Below are 25,005 nucleotides of genomic sequence, written 5' to 3' on the forward strand. Positions count from 1 at the left end.
AAGACTCCAATCATCGGGAGGCGGTATGATGAGCTCCAGAATTCTTCTGGGCGTGATGGGAAGCCCAGGGCCATGGCCGTCACCCGGAGCACATCTTCCACTTCCTCAGGCTCCAACTCCAACGTCCTTGTTCCTGTGAGCTGGAAAAGGCCCCAGTATTCTCAGGTATGCAATCCTAGACCCACAGCCCTGGGAGGGACTTTAGGGACCTGTTGAGTCCATATGGCTGTGTCATAAGGGATTCCCCCTTTCACCATCGCAAGCTTGCCCATATAGGTCTCAGCACTTCCAGGGATGGGGTCTTGTGGCATTCCAAGGAACCCGTTTTCTGTTTGAACAGTTCATTACCTTGAGCTGAAGTCTGACTCTTTGTTGCTTCTATCCATTGGTTCTAGTTCTCTCAAGACTTAGAAAATAAAATCTGGTCTCTTTGACATGGCAGCCCTTCAGACATTTAAAGAAATTCTGCCACTCTCCTAAATGAGTCCAAACAACACATCCTTAGTTCTCCCAACCAGTTCTAGAGCACTTGGACTCCCAAAGGGCTGATAGGGCTGCACACCCAAAGACCACCCTGTCTGCTGTCCACAGAACAGGCACCTCAACCATAGTGTCTGTGCACAGTCTGAGCCATCCAGACGGCAGAGGGGCAGGGGTACTGCTGCCAGATTCTCTGTAGTTCTGTCATCACAGCATAGCGGAGATGCCCTTGGGCTTCCTGTCAAGTAAAACTTCTGCATTATTCAGGGGTCTTCTGTTGACTTGTGACAGAAACCCACTGAAAAATTACCTTATGTGTTAAAGGAACTTACTAACTTACTCATCTTGGCCTCAAGCACAGTTGGCTCCTAGTACACAAATGTCAGAAACTGGATTCTTAGACTCTCTCCTTCTCACTGTCCCCACCTTCCCTTCCCAACATCTTGGCCCTTGTTTTCCCCTCCATTGACTTCATTCTCGGGCAGGATTTTTCTATGGGAGGCCCAGATGACCTCTGGCAGCTCCAGGTTTACATGATCTTTGGCTCTGATGACTTCAGAGCGATAGAGGCCTTTCCTCTTTTGACATCCATAGCAATTCTAGAAAGAGTCTTGCAGGGCATCTGCGGGAGGCATTGCCTCACTTAGTGGGAATGGAGCCTTTCCGAGATAAAAAGAGAGACAGTGTTACCAGAAAAAGGTGAAGTGGGTGCTGGGAGGGACAACGTGGGTGCCCGGGAGGACTCACCTTCTCTCTTGAAGGTTGGGGAATGGAACATGTAGCATAGTGCTGGCTGCAACAGAGCAGTTTCTCCGTGAGTGTTCAGCTGACAACTTCACTGGAAGAGAGAAGAAAAATATACAGCCCAATGTGTCCCTCTACATTGATTCCTTCCCAGAATTGTAAAATGACCACTAAGACTTAGGAAAATCGTTTAGCGAGTCTTCTGCCATCCCTCAGCCTCAAAGTCCTCCTGTCTCTGACCTTGAGCAGATACCATATTGAGTGTCTGTCCCCTCTATAATTTGGAAAGAAGGATGCAGTGAATTGAGTTCCGGTAAGAAGAAAAATCTAAGAGTGGCATTGGCCTCCTAGCAGTTTCCACATAACAAACTGTAAATCAGATTAAAGGGGGGAGAATCATTTTAAAGAGATTAGGAAGATTGCTTTAAAAATTCTCAACTCACCAATCATTCTGAGACCTGGGTTTTCTGTCACTGGAAAAATGTGATGGTTTATAGAAGAATCCCTATGGTTAAGGGGCTGGAAAATAGGTTTATGAAGGAAAGGAACTGAATCTGTTTAACTTTAGGAAGAAGAAACTAAGAAAGTTTTGATATAGCTTAAAACGAATGAATTTTTTCTTTCTACAGAAAGTGTTCTTCTATTTGGAAAAAAGAGACTTATGCTGTAACTTCATAAAGTGTAAGGAAAGCCTTGCTAGTACTGAAAGTTTAACATCATAAGAAAAGATGATCAAAGGAAGTGATAGATCTCCTTGAGGAATCTAGGGATTGATTTTCACATACACACACATATACACCCCTTGGGATAATTTAGATCACCACTGTCCAGCAGAAACATAATGTGAGCTTCATTTTACATTGTCTAACAGTTACCTTTAAAAAAAAAAGGAAAAACAGGCCAAATTAATTTTAACAATAAATGTTACCTAACCTACTATATTTGAAATATTATTTCAACATGGTTTCAATATTTTACACGTTTTAATTGCTATTTATGTTCTTGTTTCATACCTTTGTGTGTTTGACATCTCAGTTCTGTCTATATGTCAAGTGCTATTGCCCTGTATGGCTAGTGGCTAGAAAATTAGAGCAGATTTGCTCACAGGACCCCATAATGAAACCTGCTTGTGTTTCTTTTCCAGAAGAGAACAAAAGAGAAGTTGGTGCATGTCCTTTCTCTGTGTGGCCAAGAAGTAGGATTGAGCAAAAATCCATCAGTAAGTTCTGTCATGTATCATAGTTATTTTCGTGTCATGTCTCCTTTTTCATTGGTCTGTTTTTGCCTTTGGTCATATAATTTAGAGGATTCAACTGTGAATGACAAGTATGATAGCCACTGTCTTGAGCAAACCCCTGGACTATTTCTCCCCACACCATGATTTTTAATCACACTAAGTTCAGAAACAATGAAAGATCTTATTGGCTGTTCACTCGTTTGTCTGTGAATACTGTTGCTTTTCATTTTTTTAATTTCTTGGATTTTTTAATAAATATGCCCAAACTTTCTTAGAACATAAATGATAATCTCTACTGATGACCATGTATGGCATATATGCTCATACCTCTTGGATATAATTTTACTCTCTGTACACACACTTCTTACTCTGATGTCCTTATCTTACCCACATACAATAAAGATGAAAATAATGTTTCTTTGCATATAAACTTCCACTGATGTTACAATAAAAAAACTAAAAATAAAAATCATGCCATCAAGCTTTTGAATGAATGGACGATTGAAGTATTATAAGTAAACTTTGGAAGCTTTTATAAAATTTAGAAAAATTTGAATTGTGTATGGGAGTATAACAAAAACAATAGACGTGCTGGTTTCACCAGGTATTTTTGTTTCACCTGTATCACAGAATATTTATATTTATGAAAAAGACATAGCAAACTGAATAATTTCTCAACTAAAGAATTAGTAAACACATTTCTTGGTGGAGCTATTTTTAAATTTCAAAATGGATCCACTCACATAGTTCATGAGCAGGTGAAATATTAGAGGGTCATAAATACTTGCTAAAGTACAAAGTGATATTTCTTATCGTCTGGGAAAGCACGCCAGCCAGCCATCAGCTAAGCTGGGCCTCCATTTTAGTCACTTTTTTGGTGTTGTTGATCAGTGGTTTTTCTGCTGCTCCTGTGACAGTATTTAGGACAGAGGGGACAGTAGCAGAGGCAGATAGAGCCTCCTAGCCCACAGGGAAGAGACACAAGTATGTTTTGCCTCTGCAATGCAGCACTGCCAATAAGGCCTACTTGTAATTGCCATTGTGGTTGGCACTTTCTCTTTCAGACTCATATTGTCTGCCCTGTGCTAAGACCTTTTCAGCTAGAAATATTTACCTGGAGTACATTACAAATAAGAGAAGCAGCACTAACTAGGAAAGACAGCCTTCAGCTGAGGAAATCAGAAATCTCATGTCTCGTCTCTCACTGACTAGTTGACTAGTCCTCAGGGCTCTTTATCTCACATACCCATTTGCAATCCCTGTGTAAAACACTGTGTCAGGTGCTATTATGAGAGGATATCATTTGCATTATATACTATTCTTAAACACTAGAGGAAGAAAGTACACTTGAAATCCATTCACTCTTTTTACTTTTGAGAGATGTGTATTGTATTTAAATTCTTATAAATGATTTTGCCTACTTTTCAAGGACAACTAAGACATGATAATGGTTATACAAAGAATACTATTAGTTTTCTTTAATATCAATCTATGTTCAGTAGAGGCTGGATAGCAAAACATTTACTCTCATTTACAGTTTATTATATACCAAGCTCTACAAAAATGGCTCAGGGAAAAGAACCTAAACATAGAAGTTAATTTTAAAACATTAATATACTAAAGATTTTAGTAGTAAAAAATATTTTATTTTGTTTAAATGTACAGGAGAGGAATTTAAGTATAAGTTATGGGCTTGGTTACTCGCCTACTCTTCTGTGGACAAGTATTGTAATTTTTGGCTTCTGTTTTTTATTTCTAATCAATTGCTGGTTTATCTCTAAAAGGGTTAAATCCTTTGTTCTCACAGTTCATTCTACAATAACGTATCTTAGTATCAGTCCTTAAAATATTATTTATATGTATTTGATATATGTGTGTAAATGTGTATAATTTCTAACCCTAATCAGTTTAGAAACAGTGGAATTTTTTCCTGGCTGCTCCAGTTTACACACACACACACACACACACACACACACACACACACACACACAGGTAGTATACAGTCTTCATCCATTAAGAAGCAACAATGTGATTCTTGAACATTTTCCTGGTGCATGAACTTGCGTCTTTGCCACGAGTTTAATCTGAAGGCACCTGTCCAACATAAATAATAAAAGAACATTCTAAAAATACCCACTGAAGGAATTAGGTGTGTACTGGAAATACAGTGCTATGAAGAGCCAATTACAATTTTTCGTAGCACAAACAACCAAAGGGAGAACGTTTCTCAGGAGAGGACTCTTGATTCGCAGGTGATTTTTTCATCGTGTGGAGATCTGGATCTGCTTGAGCACCAGACAAGCTTGGTGTCTTCTGAGGACGGCGCCCGGGAGCAGGAGAACATGGATGACACAAACAGCGAGCAGCAGTTCAGAGTCTTCAGAGACTTCGACTTCCTAGATGTGGAGCTGGAGGATGGAGAGGTACGGTGTATCCTCTGTACAAATAATCCCCGCACCCTTTTCCTTGACTAATGAAACTGTTCTTTTTACCTGCTAAATAATGAGTTTCTGTACCAAGATCTTTAATTGGAAAGTTGTAAACTTTATTTTGAATCAACGTATTCAAAGTACAGCAGCTAAACTTTGGCAAAAGTTACCACACCCTTCCTGTCTGAGCCCACGGCAAATGCCAAGTTATTTCTAAGTGGCAAAGACCTGAGTTTTAATGACCACACAAAGCCTGTATGTGTGTGTGTAGTCCCAAGCTGGACTTTAAAAAAAAAAATCACAAAAAGCATTTCAGTTCTGAGCCTATTCACTGGTACCTGAGTAAAATATGCTAAGCATTTAATCATTTCTAATGTGAAGTTTCTCTAATTCAATTCCTTCAAAGCTTGCCTGCTACAACAGGAGACCAGAGCCTGAGGGATCCCACATTTTTGTGCTTGATGAAATCATTAGAACTGGAAACAAAATACAACGACACGACAGAGCTCTTCGCTCTGCTTAGGTCGGTGGCTGGTGTTCTAGACACTGGAATAGCCAAATTCAAGTCTCAGTGGGCAAATGCAGATTCGTTTATTTTGGATGATAATCATGATCATAAGATACTTTCAGCTATGAATCATGTTTTTGAAAACAGGTATTGAGAGGAGGAGCATCACCTCTCGGTCACCTTCATTTCAGTAACTTAGAGGCATGTTTCACCTGAGAGGCAGTCTTTTGCCTCTTGGGATCAAAACTCAGTTCACTTAAGTGAGATTGGATGACGTAAAGGTGCCTGGTTCGGAACCTGGCTCATGGTGTTGTCAGCTCATGTTTAACTGCACCAGATTTCCCAAACAGCTGTCTGCTAGTCTTACAACTGAGAAGACAGGCCCAGATCCCAAGTTTAGGATTTCCTGCATTAGGTAGGCACCTCCTTACTTAACTACAGATTTGTGGGAAAAAATGCTTCAAGTAGCTTCTTACCTTCCCTAAAGGATTTTATTACTGACCAACCCGCTTATGTCTAATTGAAGCCAAAGAGCCCTTTGCTTTTGTCCTTCCTGGTCCACTGATAACCCTGGATGTCTGTCCCAGCAGGAGAGAACTGTGTCCTCAGAATAAAGAAGGTGTTCACCAATTCTTTCCCTGGAGAACAAGTTTAGCAGACCCAGTCCTTAAGCAGCATAAAGGCACTGCTATAATGCATCCTTAAAATAACTGCCAGCTTCATTTTCACCTTGAATTGCTTAAGAACCAATAAAAAGTATTGCAGGTTTTTATGATCCATAATAAATGATAGAGAAGGCATTCGCTGAATGCAGTGAGGATTGTTTTAAAAGTCTAAAGCAAAATACAACTGTTTTGAATACTTTCAAAAATGTCTCTGAGCCAGAGCTCAGAGTTCAGCTAGTGTCAAAAGATCAGCTCCCTGATCTGACAGCTGACCTAATGTTTGCTCTTCGGTTAAAATTCAAGCTTGGACACCTGTTTCCCTCTGGAAGTTACACAAGGGAGGGAAAAAACAGATGAAGCAAGAGAGGGATCATTTCCTGTCTCAGCCACAGAAAAATGTTATGTGAAACGACCTAGCAGGAATGATGTAAAGCGAAGGCATCCGACACAATTTCAGAACAGCTCATCAATTTAGTTTCTATCAAAATAAAGGAAGGAAAAATATGAGATGCCTATTACTTAAAAATAAATATTATACTAATGTTTTTCAGGGACAAGAAGTAAGGAATACTACACCTTTTTTCTAGTCTTCTCTTTATTGTCCTAGACTGCAATAACTAAAAAATCACAGTGATTATTTTACCTTTCATTGTTAAGATTTTATAAGAAACTGGCCAGGCACAGTGGCTGACACCTGTAATCCCAGCACTCTTGGAGGCTGAGGCTAGAGGATCACTTGTGTCCAGGGGTTTAAGACCAGCCTGGGCAACATAGCAAGACCCTGTCTCTACAAAAAATGAAAAATTAGCCGGGTGTGATAGCACATGCATGTGGTCCCAGCTACTCAGGAGGCTGAGGTGGGAGGATGGCTTGAGCCCAGGAGGTCAGGCTGCAGTAAGCCATGATTGCACCACTGCACTCATACTGGGTGACTGAGTCAGACCCCATGTCCAAAAATAATAATAATAATAATAATTAGAAGAAGAAATTCATGGGGCTGAGAGTGTACATTTTATCCAAATAAAATAAGGCATTTGAGAATGTTTTGTTACTTCCCAATAAAATCACAGTAAGGGATTCTAGCATTCTTGGAGTAGAAGAGTGAAGATGCCTGGACTTCAGAGTCCAACAGCTCCAGGTTTGAATTTCACCTCTGCCACTGACCTTAGCTGTATGACTTAAGCATGGATGCAATTCCTCTTGCTTCCACTTCTTTGTCTATTATGTGGGTATAAGAATACAAGTTGAGCAATCTTCATCTGAAAATTCAAAATCTGAAATCCTCCAAAATTCTAAACTTTTTGAACGCTAACACAACATCACAAGTGAAAGATTCTACAACTGACCTTACATTACAGGTCATAGTCAAAATGCAGTCAAAACTTTGTTTCATGAACAAAATTATTTTAAAATTGTATAAAATTATCTTCAGGCTATGTATTTAAGATGTATGTGAAACATAAACAAATTTCATGTTTAGACTTAGGTCCCATCCCCAAGATATCTCATTATGTACGTGCAAATATTTCAAAATTTTTTAAAAATCTGAAATCCAAAATACCTCTGGTCCCAAGCATTTTGAATAAGGCATACTCAACCTCTACCTGCCTGTAGAGCTGACATGAGGATTAAATAAAATAACCTATGTATAATGTCTAGCAAAGTGTCAGGCATATAGTTGGCATTGCAAATGTTAGTCTCCTTGTATTGTCATTGGTGAATAATTTTAGTATATCCTCATCTGATAAAATTAGGCGTACTTGGCTTTTAGATCAAAACACAGTTGTCAAAAAAAAGAAAGACAAGTCATTTTGTCATATCTGTTCCTTTTCATTGGTCTCAGAATTTACTAAGTGATATCTACAAGAGTTTGCCCTTGAACTTCTTAAAATCTTTAAAAGGTGTTGTGTCTTTGCCATTAATTGCACATCAGCAGTAAGCATCATGATCACAAACACTTTTAGCTTTGTGAAAAGGCTCAGGTGATGCCACCTTTATTTCCAGTTGATGACTCTCATTCGTGTTCCCATAACATTTAACAGTTTTTTCACAAATACATATTTAGGTATTCAAAAAAAAAAAGTGTTGAGGAGACCAAAATTGTCACAGAGGTAGAAAGTTATTTCAGAAATTGTAGTGATGATTTGTTGTCCCAGCTCTGTCATCCACAGCTAAGGGATTTGGAATTTCTGATGTTTCATGTTGATTTTTCTCTTCGCAGTTAGTGTATATTTACCTTTTCTTTTAAGGTGCACCTACTGAAGTGTATATTGTTAGCACTGTTAGTTAATGTTGTGTTAACACTAAGAGAAATGTTCTTGAGTATCTTTAATATAATCATTGTAAATAGACCTTTTGTTTGTTTTTCTGTTCATTCAATCTGCTACCCAGGAACTTCAGGTAAGATGATGCTGTTTTTAATTCAATTATGCTAGTAGATGTTTTGCATCTTTGCAGATTTATAACAACATAATTGCTTTTTTCCTCCCTTCCAGAATATATATGCTTATTTGCGTGCATATTTCCATTTAGGTGTGTGATATAAGAGGTATTTTTCTTGGCTGCTCTAGTATGGAAATGTTTTCTAAAATGTAAATACATTTTTAAAACTTTTATATGCCTAGTTCTGAAAGTTGCATGATTATAACTCAGAGAAGTGGAGTTTTCAAATCTGATCTATGGCAATCCTATTATTTCTCATTAAGTGATTGCACAACTGGATGGGTTTTATTGTTAAATTCTTGTATTAAAACTGAAATCGGCGGGTGTGAAGGCTCCCACCTGTAATCCCGGCATTTTGGGAGGCCGAGGTGCCAGATCACTTGAGGTCAGGAGTTCAAGACCAGCCTAGCCAACATGGCAAAACCCTGTCTCTACTAAAAATACAACATTTAGCCACGCCTGGAGGTGCACACCTATAATCCCGGCTACTCAGGAGGCTGAGGCAGGAGAATCCCTTGAACCCAAGAGGCAGAGGTTGTAGTGAGCCAAGATCACACCACTGCATTCCAGCCTGGGCAACAGAGCAAGACTCTGTCTCAGAAAAAAAAAGTGAAATTAACAATTTGCATCTAACCATATACCATATATACTTTCAATTGAATCTTTTTCCCCCCCAGGAATTAAAGGCTATCTCTATCTGTATGTAGTGACTAGATAACTTTTCATCTGAACCAGGGCCCTTTTGAGAGTAAAAGGGGGTACTAATAATATTTATGCCCAAACAGTAGGCATTAAAACTGGGATCATCCTGGACAAAGTGGCCTATGATCAGTCTCTATCTAGGTATATCAGACTTACTCTAAGTAGAACATTTGGGGGAGTATATTTTGACCACAGTGTACCCAAATTTCTTCAACAATAATTCTTGTTTGACAGAGTTCTAATATGAAAAAATATGTGTCAAAAAATAGTACTTCTAACATTTCTAGAATGTTTAATCATTAATACTTTCCCATCTCAGTATAAATTCTGAGTGGTTTTTAAGTTTGATAACTGACATATACAGAGCGTTCATCTGGACTAGCCATCCTCTGCATTTTCTCACATGTAGGAAACTGTTTTGACTTTTCACTTTGTATGTAACATAAAATACAAATCTGACGTTTGGGGGAGAGGAGGGATGGAGGGTGGGTCTCCCAACTAGGGCCATGCTGAGAAAGCCTGGTTGAGTTTTAATCACCATGGACTTTAACCAGGGCCAGACTGCAACACTGTTCCATCTCAACCTCTCAGCCACCACCAGGGGAACCATTTCAACACCCTTACCTCTAATGGAGATGCTACATCCTCCAGCAAGACAGCCAAACCTTATTCCTGCAAGAACAGCTTTCCCTGCCTTCCTATTTTCACACCTGATTGGTTCAGGTCTTCACCAGAGCTGCCACCAAACCAGCACTAGCAGTGACCTGTGCCTGGTGTAGCGTTCTCCCACCTGGATGCCTGTATTCCTCTACAAGCTCGTGGTTCTGTCTCAGGTGCAGTGTGGGAGACCTCCAGAATCGCAGCCTAAGATAGTTCATCCAACCCTTCCAGTCATTTGGCACAAGAGAGTCAGTTTTGTGAATTTGTGTTTGTATATTTTTCCCTATAATTTTCACATTCTTCTCTTTTTACTCCGTATAGTTAGTATTCTGATTTTTCTGTATTTTTTTCCTCTCTTTACACATTGGGTTTTCCTTTTTCTTCCCAGAACTTTTGCCTCTTTCGTATATATTTTTTTTATTTTCTCACTGCAATGGCTATTTTTAAAATCCCAGTATAACAGTTAGCCATTTTCCATCAGAAAAAAAGGAAAAATTATGTGGTGGTAATTTAGCACAGCAGATACTGGATGTTAGAAACAATATTCTGAGTCTGCATTCTCTTTTATAATCAAACAGCCCTAAGAGCAATCATAAATATCGTATGTGAGGATGAATAATGATAATTTCTATATCTTATCCAGATTGTGCTTAGGATTTGTACCTCTTGCCTTCTACCATGAATAGCCCAAGCAGACTTTGGAAAAGCTACACCTCTGTTATATGACAGATCTGTGAGAATGGCAAGCTTGTTTCACTAGGAGACAGACACGACCCTTAAAACAGAGGGAAATCAATAAATGATAATGCTCATAAGTTTAACAGTAACTCACATCTCTCATAGTATGTTGTTCACTGAGCTCTCATCAGAAAAAGTTGTTTTATTTTATTTCAATGAACTATTCGGCAGTGTTTCAAATTACCAGTAAATGAAAAGGTTCTGTGCTAGATTTTGCCAGATCATTTGTTTAGGTTAAAATTTGCTCAGTCAGCTGAGTAATATTTTTCTTCCTTTATTTCTGTCTTAACAGAGAGAAAAATAAAACCCAAATCCATTTCTAGAAAAAAGAAAAGTTATGTTATCAAATACACTTGTTTAATAACTGATGGTTTGTAGAGAAAGTCTGAATGCAACTAAAAGCTTTCTTTCACACTTACATGGCCACTTAAGCTAGTTCTCAGTAATTCAAAATATACAAATCAACATTATTATTCGAGGCCAGGTGCAGTGGCTCACGCCTGTAATCTCAGCACATTGGGAGGCCAAGGCGGGTGGATCACTTAAGGTCAGGAGTTCGAGACCAGCCTGGCAACATGGCAAAAACCCAGTCTCTACTAAAAATACAAAAAATTAGCCTCGCGTGGAACCTGGAAGGTGGAGGTTGCAGCGAGCTGAGATCACGCCACTGCACCACTCCAGCCTGGGCAACAGCAAGACTGTCTCAAAAGAAGAAAAAAAAACAGTAATAGGCCGGGTGCAGTGGCTCACGCCTGTAATCCCAGCACTTTGTAAGGCCAGGGTGAGTGGATCACGAGGTCAGGTAATCAAGACCAGTTTGGCCAACACAGTGAAACTGTCTCTACTAAAAATACAGAAAATTATCCGGGTGTGGTGGCACGTGCCTGTAATCCCAGCTACTCAGGAGGCTGAGGCAGGAGAATGGTGTGAACCTGGGAGGTGGAGGTTACAGTGAGCCGAGATGGTGCTGTTGCTCTCCAGCCCAGGCGACAGTGCGAGACTCCATCTCAAGTAATAATAATAATAATAATAATAATAATAATAATAATAATTGGTACCGAGTCCAGGAAATTAACAATTTTCTACACTGCGACAATTATTTAAAGAATAACCTAAAGCAAAAGTTAAGGTGTTGCCGCTCTGGCCTCTGCATAGTGCATGATCCATCAGACTTTGCCCAGCTGCTCTGATAGTCTTTAACTCTGCATTGTGTCTGTGAAAACCGCTGTGGCAGAAATAGGCTGGAATGTTTACCTAATGCTCTTCCACTAAATACCCAAAGGATTCTGGAATGTGCTACAAGCATAGCTCCTACATTTTTCTCCTTCTGAAAACAGTACTAAACAGGGGCTGACCTCAGGGTGGTGGGAGTGGGTGACACCTCTTTTGAAGTTTTCATACTAATGGTCTCTTTCCTACAGATTTTTGAAAACAGATCATTGGTAGTGTTTACCAAAATCAACTTTTTAAAAAATGTAATTATTACCCACCACGCCAAAGAAAAGTATGTCATCACTTCTACCTATGACTTCACATGAGTTTACATGAAAATAGTGTGCTTTTACTCCTTTTCACATCGGGTAAACAAGAGTTTTGATACCAAAGTAGATGAGGGCCTGAGAGTTAATAATGACCATATTTGTTCCTAAGCTGTGACTAATTGAGTGTGTGAACATGTGAGTGCAAGAGGATTTTGGCATAAAAAAAAACTGGCTGATGGTGTGATTTCAGGGTGAGAGTATGGACAATTTCAACTGGGGAGTGCGCAGACGTTCTCTGGACAGCCTGGACAAGTGTGATATGCAGATTCTGGAGGAGCGCCAACTGTCAGGAAGCACTCCCAGCCTGAATAAAATGAACCATGAGGACTCCGATGAGTCATCTGAGGAGGAGGACCTCACAGCCAGCCAGATCCTGGAGCACTCAGACCTAGTAAGTAGCAGCTCTCCCACTCTAGGAATTGGGAGGCTTATTTTTTGTAACTAATGCAGGAGTCTAGTTTCCAGTTGCAGCCAAGGAAACTTTCCACAGCTGCTGAACTAAAATCGGAACTGTCAGGTGGTGTCTAATGGGTTCTAACTGGCAAAGTCTTCTCTGTAGGTTGCAGATGGAAACCAAGACTGGGGTCCATGTGATTCACCCTGAAAGCCACCAGATCTGTTAAGGCCTAGATTTTTCACAAATACTTTTATGATTCTGGAATCTTGTTAAAAATTCCCCAGATCTCTAAAGTGTGGAGATATGACAGACGTTTTGATGTGAGTATCTGAAAATGCCTAGATTACTAACTGCTATGTTTAAGGTCCAAAAATGGTGAAATGTGGAAGTTTAAAAATTAAGACGTATTAACCAACAACTAGAGAATTGGAGCTTTTAAAGAAAGAGAACTTCACACTATGTTTAATTTCCTTTGTATTTTAAACAGATCATGACTCTCTCCCCCTCTGAAGAGACAAATCCCATGGAGCTGCTCACCACAGCCTGTGACTCGACCCCTGCAGACCCTCATTCCTTTAACACCAGAATGTCCAGCTTTGATGCTTCCTTGCCTGATATGAATAATCTGCAGATTTCTGAGGGTTCAAAGGTGAAGAGATTTTAACAGTGATGATTTATACTTCCCTTAAAACACTTTATAAAAAAAAAAAACACTTCAAATTTTCTGAGAATTCTTAAGGGGTCTCAAGTAGAAAGACTATCTTTATCTTTCTCTTTCTCTCTTTTTTAAAATAATAGAAGTTTGTACACCTGAGCCTATGTTTTGAAGTTGTTTTACCCCCACAAACTTGAGCAGCCATCTTCTTCTTGGCTGAAAGACTTGATTTGAGGTCTTTCTAAAATGAGACATTTTGCATGAACACTGCTGGTGGATGGCAAAACCAGTGGTGTATGTCTGAGATCGCTGTGACTGGGGAACTGCTGGTCGTTGTCATGAATTTTATAAAACAATATACTAAGTGAGGTGTGGGTGTATGCACGTATTTGGGGAAATTTTTTCCTATGTAGGAAACAATTATACAATTTGTACATTGATTCAGTGCTTGCCTTTTGGCATACTATCAGAATTTTTAATGTCGATCACAGTCTTATGCCAGATTCGCACAAAACTCTTCTCTCCAGAGTCTGTGAGGAGAAAAGTAACTAATAGATGTAATTTTCTTAATTTAAAAAAATCTAACAGTGTACATTTCATTTAAAGTTTATTTTATTAAAATGTCCTGAAAACCATCTACTTGCATGCTTTGCCCACATCTATGCCCATCAGTATAGAACTGTGTTTCCTTTTAGTAGAAATACCAAAATAATCAATTGCTGTTAAGATAGAGTCAAGCACTCTCTATCATGAGTTTGGTTACAGTTGTGCAAGTTCAAAAGAAAAAATAAAATTGAAAAAAAATTTATAAAAGTATATTCCTTCCGACACTTCTAATGGAAAAATATAATATTGGCTATTCTATATTCTCTGATAGTATAGTAAAAATAGATCAGAAATCTAGGAAAATCTATGTGCTTTAAACCAAGGGCAATCACCAAATTATAATTACCTAAAAATATTGAAGCTTAAATAGTAATTATTTCTAAAATTGCTTCGTTGCAAAGGTACTACAATCAGGATTCTTGGAATTAGCAGAGTTCTTTTTTAGCCGAAAGAAAAAAAAAAGCCCAGAAAGAAAAGTTGCCTAAGTTAAAATTCTAAGATTATGAAATTAAATTTCGTAGAAAAAACATAACAAAGTATATGTGAAGTTATTAGCATTTGATATTTGTCAATGTCAATATGGTCATTTTCTCCACTTTTCTATTTTGAATGCTAAAAACATATAGATTTCTCATAGAAAGTACTACTTAAGGCCAGGCGCTTTGGCTCACACCTGTAATCTCAGCACTTTGGGAGGCCGAGGTGGGTGGATCACGAGGTCAGGAGTTCAAGACCAGCCTGGCTAAGATGGTAAAACCCTGTCTCTACTAAAAATACAAAAAAATTAACTGGGCTTGGTGGCGGGTGCCTATAATCCCAGCTACTCAGGAGGTTGAGGCAGAGAATTGCTTGAACCCAGGAGGTGGAGGTTGCAGGTGGCTGAGATCACACCACTGCACTCCAGCCTGGGCAACAGAGCGAGACTTGGTCTCAAAAAAAAGAAAAAAATAAAAGTAATACCTAAGTAATAGATCTCATCCTATCAAGGAAAAGTCAAGTCCCATTTCTGAAGAGCTATCCCTGTTTTTCACATAAGTTGCATTTCTGCAATGTTTGATATATCTATGATATTAGAGAAAATAAAAGGTATTTTAATAAGAATTCATCCGTTCTCTAATGGATTAAATGTATGTACACTAATAACCTAGACCAGGAACCAGTGGCCAGCCTCGTTGGCAGCACTGTAGTTTTAAAAAGCAGATATGGATCAACATCTCAAACTCAGTATTTACCAGCAATTCCTCCAAAGACATGAGATATCTTATTTCCCTAATATATTTTTACCATTCCTGGTAATTTTCCCTATTAATTCTAGAGTCGAAGTATAATATATATTTTTTATATATGTATTTACACACTGAACGAGTGAACAGATGTTAACTCGAGATAAAGCTCTAATTCATATACACTTCTATTTTGCCTTGCTTTTGTTTTGTTTTAAGAAAATGACTCACTGTAACATGTACATCTTTCTTCCTCCCCCTTCTGATCTGTAATCCAGTTGCCTTCCTTCCTCTCCTAAAGAACAATCAGTCCTCCTTTTTCCCCTGGCCCAGGCCCAAACCCAACCTCTTTTTCCATTTTACTTGCTATGTCTCTTTCCTGCCTCTCACTGATCCTGGTTCTGCCCGCCCTAGAGCCCTTTCATTGTACTGTTCATTCCACATTTTGTAGTCAGGTAAGAGCAGATACTCATATCTGTTATCTTTAGGGGGTATTCTCAAGGGTAAAGCATACATGCAAATGGATCTTAGAGCATCCCCTATATGGAAAGACCGAGCAACCCAGCAGGCTTAGGGAAGGACTCTGGATCACTTGTGCACACCACAGGTATCCTGGGCATCTACTGTGCCAGGCCCTGATGATTCTACATTCCATTGGTAAAGGGGTTCTATATTAGAGAATTAACTCTGGATAGGCTTGCTTTAGAAGGCTGGGTTTGGACAATGAAAGGAGTTCTGAATCCTAACGCAGTGTTTCTTGTCCCAGCTCCAACTCTGATTATGGACCTGATATTAGACAAGTCCCTTTCCCACATGGAGCATTGTTTCCTCATCTGCAAAATGTGGAGGTTGGACTGGAGGTCTTGATGGTCTTTTCCAAGTTGAGCGTTCATACCCTATAAGCATGGGCCAAGTATGAAAATCTACTGGGAGCCCCTTTGGGGACTGTTATGAAAGAGATTGAAAAGAAGATAAAGAATGAACAGTACTTCAGAGAATTCCTGAGTCCAGCCTAGAAACAGACTATACTGTAGCTAGAAAACAAATGTCCCCATTTCTATCACCATCAGCATTTCGGTCTCTCTTATTTGTTCCTTAGTTGAACAGGTTGTCCTGTATGTATTCTTACACATTGGGGGATTTTTTGTCTTTTTATTCTTCCAGGGTGAAGCTGTTCGTGAGGAGGAGGACACCACTGTGCATGAGGATGATCTTTCTAGTTCTATCAATGAACTTCCAGCAGCTTTTGAATGCAGCGACAGCTTTAGCCTGGACATGACTGAGGGGGAAGAAAAAGGCAATCGGGCCCTGGACCAGTTTACCCTGGCGAGGTAATGGAGCCCTTGGCTGATGTGAGTGGTGTGAATGTGCATGGTACATTGTGTGGCATTCACACTCAAGTTAAATGTCACCCTTGCACTGCTGGGACATCCTAATGAAGGAGTTCAAAGTGACATGTATCATGACGGGCTCTCAGCTGAGTTAGAGTCATCCAGTCCCATTATAGGGCCTCATGTGGAATGAAGAAGGGACACTTACATATGAATTCATAAGGCCAGAAAGCAACATAAAAAACAGAGGAAGAGCCTGGGAACATGGTCCAGACCTTGGAAGCTTTGAAGATAAGCAAGACTTGGCAAGCCTTGGAAATCAGCTCTTTCCATGTGGAGTTAAAACACTGGAACAAGAGGCTCTTTATACAGTAAATACCTACTCTTTAAGTGGGTGTCTTTTGGCCTGGTGGCTGATATTTCTGAGACTAGTGAGATATAGAAACAGAAAAAAAAATGTGAAGAGAAATAGATAAAAACATCAGAGGTTAGACTAATCCAGCATCTAGAATAAATCACAAATAGTAATGCTACAGATCTACTTCAGGAGAAGAAAGTTGAGATCCTAAAATTACTCTTCTGAAAGTTGAAAATAAGAACTAAGTAAAAGCTTCTGATATGCTAGACAAAGGCCTTCTGTTACAGTCAGCAATGTCTGTCCATCAAAGGAAAAGGTTAAGGTAATACCTAGAGAAGAATTTGACCTTTCATTTTTGATTCATTATCTCTTCTTTCTTCCTGCCTCTCTGTCTCTCTTTCCCTGCGTATCTCTGGTTTCCGTGTCTCCCTCCACCTTTGTCTTCCAGGCATTTGTGCGTATGCATTTATTAATACTCTCCCTCCAGAAAGGAAAAATTAGAAGATTCAAAATTTATCTAATTTTTCATAATGAAAAATGAAGAATGAAACTGCCAAAGCATAGGACTGTGGTTTACTTTGGGGCATGGCCTCTGTGAAAGTGAGAGGCATTGCTGAAGGCTAAAAGAGGTACCAAGTCTAGAGAAAGGGAATCAGAAATGGAGGAATCACAGAAATTCTAGAGGTGCAAATTCTATTTCCTTGAATCATGAAAGAATCTCAGTGATCTCTTGCCAGGCGCGGTGGCTCACACCTGTAATCCTACCACTTTGGGAGGCCGAGCTGGGTGGATCACTTGAGGCCAGGAGTTCAAGACCAGCTGGCCAATATGGTGAAACACTGTCTCTACTAAAAATACAAAAATTAGCTGGTCATGGTAGCACACGCCTGTAGTCCCAGCTACTCTGGTGACTGGGGCACGAGAATTGCTCGAACCCGCGAGGCAGAAGTTGCAGTGAGCCGAGATCACGCGACTGCACTCCAGCCCGGGCGACAGAGCGAGACTCAAAACAAACAAACACACCAAAAAGAATCGCAGTGACTGCTGAGTGAAAGCCAAGACCCCAAAGCAACTTCAAAAGGAAGAGGGGGTAGAATAGCTACCTCGTTTTGCTGACTCTCAGGGTGAGAATTTATAAAACCCGGTATAGGATGAGAAGGATATCACTTCTTGACATAGTCGTTTTCATTTTTTCCAGCTTTGGAGAAGGTGACAGGGGAGTCTCTCCCCCTCCCTCGCCCTTCTTCTCAGCCATCCTTGCCGCCTTTCAGCCCGCAGCCTGCGACGATGCCGAGGAGGCCTGGCGCAGCCACATCAACCAGCTTATGTGCGACTCAGACGGCTCCTGTGCTGTGTATACATTTCATGTGTTCTCCTCCTTGTTTAAGGTATGTGTGCTCACTGAAAGTGCAGAGGACTTAGTTTCTAAGGGGAGCCAGGTAGCTTCAAATTTAAGGAGAGATTGTTCTTTTGTTCTGGGGTTATACTACTGTATTTTCTCTTCCAGACACCTCTAAATTTCCTCTGACTTTAAAATTTCTTCTATTTACCCTTAATCTCATCATCCTTCTCAACATGGTATTGGTGATTTAGGCTGCCATGAAGTACCTTTCATTCCTGCCTTTCTTGGTGTTACTGACATCACCAGTCTTCAGCAGCCATAACATTGGGACCATTAAAAGAATCTTCTGCCAGGCCTATCCTCCATCCCACCCCCCTTTACCTCTCTTTCATTTTTGTTATTTTTATCTTTCCTTTCCTTTTCTCATTTTCCCACTCTATGAATTCCTTAGCATGCCAGCCATAGCTGTGAACACTTGCTTACTCCCTTGAGTTGCTTTTGAACAGATGAAAAGTCATTCTTGCTGTTGTAGCAGGTTGCTGTGCACTGCAGATTTCGTTTTATGAAATGGGAAAATGCCCCCTACTTGGTAGCCCTTAAGAATCAGGCCAGTCTAACAACTGCCTCTCCCGCATGAACCACAGCCCCACTGTCCATAGTGTCTTTGTGCAAACGGTAATGAATGTCCCTGCCTCCAGAGGGGTGCAGTACCACACTTGGCCAGCAGAGTGCAGGTGGGATTTCAACCCGACTTCCAATCCCTCAGCCAGACACCCTAGCATCTTGCACACACAGCTCTCTGTGGCAGTCTCATGTGTGGACACCTTAAATCTCGCTTGTTACCTCATAACATAATTACAATGACTGCTTCCCATTAACTCCTCTAGGCATCTTTCTGTAAACTTTTATCCTCCAAATTTCATCAAATAATTGGCAGGAGCAGGAGGCGGCAAAAGAAACATGCCTTGCTGTGAAGAAACACCAGAGCTCTTTGAAGGCCATTGCAGTTAACTAGAATTATGTCTGAGCTTGAAGCAGATACTGACTGTAAAAATGGCAGTGCTGGGAATAATGAGGCCTGGAAGCTACGAAGATGAGGTTGTAGGGGAAGATTTGTTGGTGTAGAAACATGGTTACCAATATTATAGTTAAAGATAAAGCTAGTTTAAACATATATATGTGTGTGTGTGTGTGTGTGTGTGTGTATCTAGATTAGTATTCCTTTTTTTTAAATGCCTAGAAAATAATGAAAATTATACACCAGAATATCATTGTGTCTTCTCAGGATAATGAAATTTGGGGTGTTTTTTATTTCCTTATTTTTTTTTATTTTTTTGGGGGGTGGGGAGACAGAGTCTTGTTCTGTCACCCGTGCTGGAGTGTAGTAACATGATCTCAGCTCACTCTGCCTCCCAGGTTCAAGGAATTCTCCTGCCTCAGCCTCCCGAGTAGCTGGGATTACAGGCATGAGCCACCGTGCCTGACCAATTTCCTGTTTTTCTATAATAAAAAATGCTTTTCTTTCAGCATTTTCTTAAGCATATTCTTTCATAACTCATTAGACAGAACTCCCATGGATAATACAAGGGGAAAAAATGGAAAGGAACTATCTAGTTCCAACTTTGAATAGACTTGAATTTTGGATGAATGACCAGACAGAACAATTAGAATCTAGTTAAACTTGTGTAACTGTTGAGTTCTGTATATCATGAGTATATCATGGGAGAGGGACAATAATTTAGTTGGACTGAGAGAAGGGGCCCTCAAATCACCTTCAGGAAGACCCATGGCCGAAGGGAAAGGCAGGAAAATAAGGAATGATGTATCAAAAGTGCAAAACTGAAATTATGTCCCTCTGAAATGGGTTGTTAAGAAGTCTTGGGGAGTAGGAGACCCCATAGGTAAATCTGCCTTAAAATATCATTTCAGCATTTCAGTAGCCAGTGTCCCTTGACCTCAGTTCTGCTCTGAGGTCAATGGCATTGCAGCAGGTTGCTGTACATTGTAATTTCTTTTTGTGGTATGGGAAGGTGCCTCCTACTTAGCAACCCTTAAGAATCAGGCCAATCAGCCAGGCATAGTGGCTCACGCCTATAATTCCAACACTTGGGAGGCCGAGGTGGGAGGACCACCTGAGGTCAGGAATTCGAGACCAGCCTGGCCAACATGGTGAAACCCTGTCTCAACTAAAAATACAAAATTAGCCAGGCATGGTGGCATATGCCTATAATCCCAGCTACTCGGGAGGCTGAAGCAGGAGAATCACTTGAACCTGGGAGGCAGAGGTTGCAGTGAGCCGAGATCACACCACTGCATTCCAGCCTGGGCAACAAAGTAAGACTCTGTCTCCATTTAAAAAAAAAAAAAAAAAAAAAGATTACTTATTAATCTGTTATTCTAGTGAGCAGAAGGTTAGGCAAAACTGAAATAATCTATTTTGAATAATTTCAAATTCAGGATGACATATTTTTAGCTAACATAAAAGTGAACTCTGTTTTTGAGCCTGGAGGCCCTTCTTATAATCCATTTTTGAAGAATTATATACCAGTAGTGCAGATAGCTACTTGGACTAGTTAACTTGGAGTCTTACTTGTAGTGCTCTTTCAACTTCTTCAATTTACTCTAAGTGAAAACCTAGTAGAAACTTGAATGGGCACATTAATGTCATGTCTGAGATTAACCTGGGGCTGGAGGAGATGTTAGATTTAAGACAGAAAACAGGTGGCTGCTAAAAGATAAGAATTCTAGAAATACTTTGAACATTAAGCCAGATTGAAAATTTAAAGCAAACTACCAGAAAGCTACTATTTGAGGTGAATTTAATGTTAAGGATTGAGAGGCAAAGCAACTTATTATATTTTTCTAAAAGCTTTTTTTTTTTTTTTTTTTTTGAGATGGAGTTTCACTCTTGTTGCCCAGGCTGGAGTGCAATGGCACGATCTCAGCTCACTGCAACCTCCACCTCCCAGGTTCAAGCGATTCTCCTGCCTCAGCCTCCTGAGTAGCTGGAATTATAGGCATGCATCTCCACGCCCGGCTAATTTTGTATTTTTAGTAAAGACGAGGTTTCACCATGTTGGTCAGGCTGGTCTTGAACTCCTGACTTCAGGTGATCCACCTGCCTTGGCTTCCCAAAGTTCTGGGATTACAGGCGTGAGCCACCATGCCCAGCCTCTAAAAGCTGTTTTTAAAGAATGATTAATAATATATATTTAAGTTTGGCTGTTATGGGTCATTTTTATTGGAGTTATTAGATTATTCATGCTTAATTTGACAGTCCTGCACAATACTTTCTCTCTGCCTAGAACGGTCATCTTCCCTTGTCCCTGGGCTGCACTCCCAGTTACATTCAAAGCCCTGATTGGGTGTCACTTCAGTGAGTAAAGCCTTCCCTTACTTCTTTCTCCCTGCCCCTGGCATCTCGGGATTTTGTGCTTGCATCCGTTACACTTGTGACTCTATATGGTAATAACTTGTTTAGGTGTCTGTCTGCCATGAAGAGGGCAGGTAAACAGTGCCTTGCTCACCTTGATTTCTGACAGTTTCTAACATACACTAGGTGCTCAGTAAATGTAGGAAGAATAAATGGAAACCTTCAACACACAACTTCTAACTTCATGTCAGTAGACCAGCAGGTTCATTACCAAGACTGACAGGTCAGCCATGGCCCACAGCTGCAGCCACCATTCAGCCTGACTTCCTCTCCCACCTACCCAAGTATGCAGGTAGCATAAGGAAGGCAGAAGGGAGGCCCTGTCTACACCCTCTACCTGCCTGGCACCTGGCAGCCCACCAGTTGAGATGCTGGTGAGGCATAAAGAGAAAAGAGTTGTATGGGATGGTGATTTCTTGGTGGAAAAAGAGTACAGTGAAGTCAGACTAGCCTTTGAAGTTAAACCTACCTAGGTTCAAATTCCAGTTCTGGCCACTTACTAGCCTTCTAGGCCTGCAGACAGTCCTTACGTTCTCCAAGCCTCAGTGTCCTCCATAGTACAATGGAAGTGAAAACAGTGTCTATGAGTTTTATCTTTCAAAGACTACTTATGACAGCTCACATGGAGAAACAGCTCAAGCCGTGCATCTAGCAGGCCGTCAGCACAGCCTGGCTGCTCCCATTTGGCTGCTCTTCCTCATGGTCATTGGCATGTCCTTTGTGGCCCTGGCCCCACCACAGAGTCTGGATCTTCTGGTGAGAGCCCAGAGGTGACTGACTGCCCCCTACAGAGAGTTCCGCAGCCCTGGCACGCCGTGAGCCACCTCCACTGGGGACTCTCCAGCCACTTCTGAGAGAATACTCAGATTGCAGGAGAGAGACTAAAGAGAACAAAGCTAACTCCCAAGTGATCAAACTGGCTATAGGACTGAAAGGCCTCAGATGTCCCATCCAGTGTCCTCGCAGAAGATGACCCCTTCCCCTGAGAGGGGCTGATGTGCCATTTGTTGTCTGGTAACGGTTAACTCTCTAGGATCTTTGGCCACTCCAGCAGCAAGGCAGTGGGTTCAGGTTTCACAGCATCCACTGTCCAGAGAGCAACGCAGTTGTGGAGAGAGGGAGAAGAAAGTACTAAAAATTAAAATGCAAATGAGCTGGAAGGTGGGGACAGGCATGGGCCCTGGGGGGACTCATTTGGATTTGAATTTCTTTTTCATCAGTGTATTGAATCAATCACCCTATGGAGCTTATCTGCAGTAATAATAATATAATAATTTTTTAAAATGCATACCTCCTGTTTTGCTTTTTAATATTACATTTATACTTAAGAACTTTCTCAACCCTGATCAGATGCTATATGAAAGTAATACTTGAAGCAAAATAGGCATTACTAAAATATGCTGGAAATGAAATACATTAGACCTGCTTTCTGCCTGTTATGAATCATTTGTCATTTCCTTACAATGTCTGTTTACTGTTTCCCAACATTTCCCTGTAAATGTGAATACAATGTTTCCGTGTTTAGTTGGATTTTGGAAGAGGTAGGGAGGAGGTAATTGTGAAAATAATTTGGTTTTAAAAACAAGGAAGTAGTTCCTGTCGGTCCAGTGTGGACATTTTTCCAAGTGTCTCAGTCATCATATTTTCTTCTTGTTGCTCGTGAGAATATCATCATCATGTGTCACATAATGTCACCAAATTATATAATGTGTGATGGAATTCACAAGAAAACAAAACTGAATTTATATCCCCTAAATATCACTGACTTTATATGTGGCTCTGAAGTTCCCTGACAGATCTAGTCTTCGCTGTATAAGAAGAAATAAGCCAGGATCTTACCTTATCCTTAGGTAACAAGGAAAGAACTCCACACTACTTGGGGACCTGAATCCTAATCCCAGCTCTGCCACTCAACCAGCTATGCAATGGTAGACATGGAATTTCGGTTTCTTTCAGCTCTAACATTGTTAATTTTGGGTCTTTTATTTAATTGACATAAAACCAACTTACCACAGAGATAGGAGTATGTGATACATTCTACCAAGGTTCTCAGATATATCAAATAAATTAAAAAATAAATAATATGCAATATGGTTGGCATTTTTCTAATATAACTTATAAAGAACCAAAAGCCTGCTATTGTTTAGGGGACATGCTAATTTCTCCTTAACAGGATAGATAGTGTTTTTCATGGATTAGGTTTGACAACCCAAAAAGTAGTGATATCATTGGGGAAAGCCAATGCGTAAGGACTGGAATTCTTTTTTTGCTGTTGTTGAATAGTTTGTTCTTTTGTTAACGACATTGTATAGGCTGGGTGCGGCGGCTCCTGCCTGTAATCCTAGCACTTTGAGAGGCTGAGGCAGGAGGATTGCTTGACCCCAGGAGTTGGAGACCAGCCTGGGCAACATAGCAAGACCCCATCTCTACAAAAAAAAAGTTTTAAAAGTTAGCTGGGTATGGTAGCACACACCTATGGTGCCAGCTACCTGAGAGGCTGAGGTGAGCTGATTGCTTGAGCCCAGGAGTTTAAGGCTGCAGTGAGCCATGTTTGTGCCACTGTGCTCCAGCCTGAGTGACAGAGCAAGACCCTGTCTCAAAAACCAAACAAAAAACACTGTTTGCTAGAAGTTCAGGGGGGTAAAAGTGTTTTTTGTTTGTTTGCTTTTGTTGGTTTTTGTTTTTTTTTTTTTTTTTTTTTTTGAGATGGAGTCTTTCTCTGTTGCTCAGCCCGGAGTGCAGTGGTGCGATCTCAGCTCACTGCAACCTCCATCCCCCGGGTTCAAGCAATTCTTCTGCCTCAGCTTACCAAGTAGCTGGGATTACAGGCGCACACCACCATGCCCAGCTAATTTTTTTGTATTTTTTTTTTAGTAGGGACGGGGTTTCACTGTGTTGGCCAGGCAGGTTTTGAACTCTTGACCTTGTGATCCTCCTGCCTCAGCTTCCCAAAAAAGTGTTCTTATTTTGACACTGACACAGGCACAGTGAATCAGATTCTTCTTAATTATGTTTTTTGTTTTTCCCCTCAGGTAGTGTAGGAGGAGCAGTAACCTTAGGAAGCAATCTAGATTATGGAAGGATTGTCAGCTTTGGAGTCAGACCCATCCTTACTCATTCACTTACTAGTTGCATGACCTTAAGCGAGTCACTTAACCACTCTTAACCTCAGTTTGTTCATCCGGCGATAAGAATTAATGAGTGATGTATATTAAGCTCTAGGACAGAAGTAGGCTCAGTTGAGACACCTGACCAGACGTGCCCACAGAGGAAGAGAGGTCCCATTCAGCATTTACTACTTTACTCTTCAGAGGCTCAAATGCACAGTTTCCATGCTCTGTCTCAAGGAGCTCTGATCTCGGGAAGCAGAAAAGAGTTACGCCTCTTGACCCTTTTCATCTTGTCCACACTGAAGTAATCTCCTTTCACCAGTCTGACAAACATGCAAGGAAGACTCAGACTCTGATTGGCACTAACCACAAGCAAAAAGAAAAGCAGTGTTGATCAAAAAGAT

At 40.5% G+C, this 25,005-nt stretch overlaps 1 protein-coding gene across 7 annotated transcripts in view; it reads left to right on the forward strand.

Moving 5' to 3' along the window:
* FRY (FRY microtubule binding protein) overlaps window positions 1-25,005 on the forward strand; it is a 454,114-nt gene that overhangs the window by 406,034 nt on the left and 23,075 nt on the right. For all 7 annotated transcript variants that reach the window (XM_074021820.1, XM_074021819.1, XM_074021818.1 and 4 more), the window contains 7 exons: window positions 4-165; window positions 2,369-2,443; window positions 4,714-4,884; window positions 12,337-12,537; window positions 13,031-13,192; window positions 16,192-16,358; window positions 17,915-18,104. In XM_074021820.1, coding sequence (XP_073877921.1) covers window positions 4-165; window positions 2,369-2,443; window positions 4,714-4,884; window positions 12,337-12,537; window positions 13,031-13,192; window positions 16,192-16,358; window positions 17,915-18,104 — 1,128 coding nt within the window. The remainder of the gene's footprint in view (window positions 1-3; window positions 166-2,368; window positions 2,444-4,713; window positions 4,885-12,336; window positions 12,538-13,030; window positions 13,193-16,191; window positions 16,359-17,914; window positions 18,105-25,005) is intronic.

The sequence above is a fragment of the Macaca fascicularis genome, chromosome 17 (assembly GCF_037993035.2).
Source record: "Macaca fascicularis isolate 582-1 chromosome 17, T2T-MFA8v1.1".
NCBI lineage: Eukaryota > Metazoa > Chordata > Mammalia > Primates > Cercopithecidae > Macaca > Macaca fascicularis.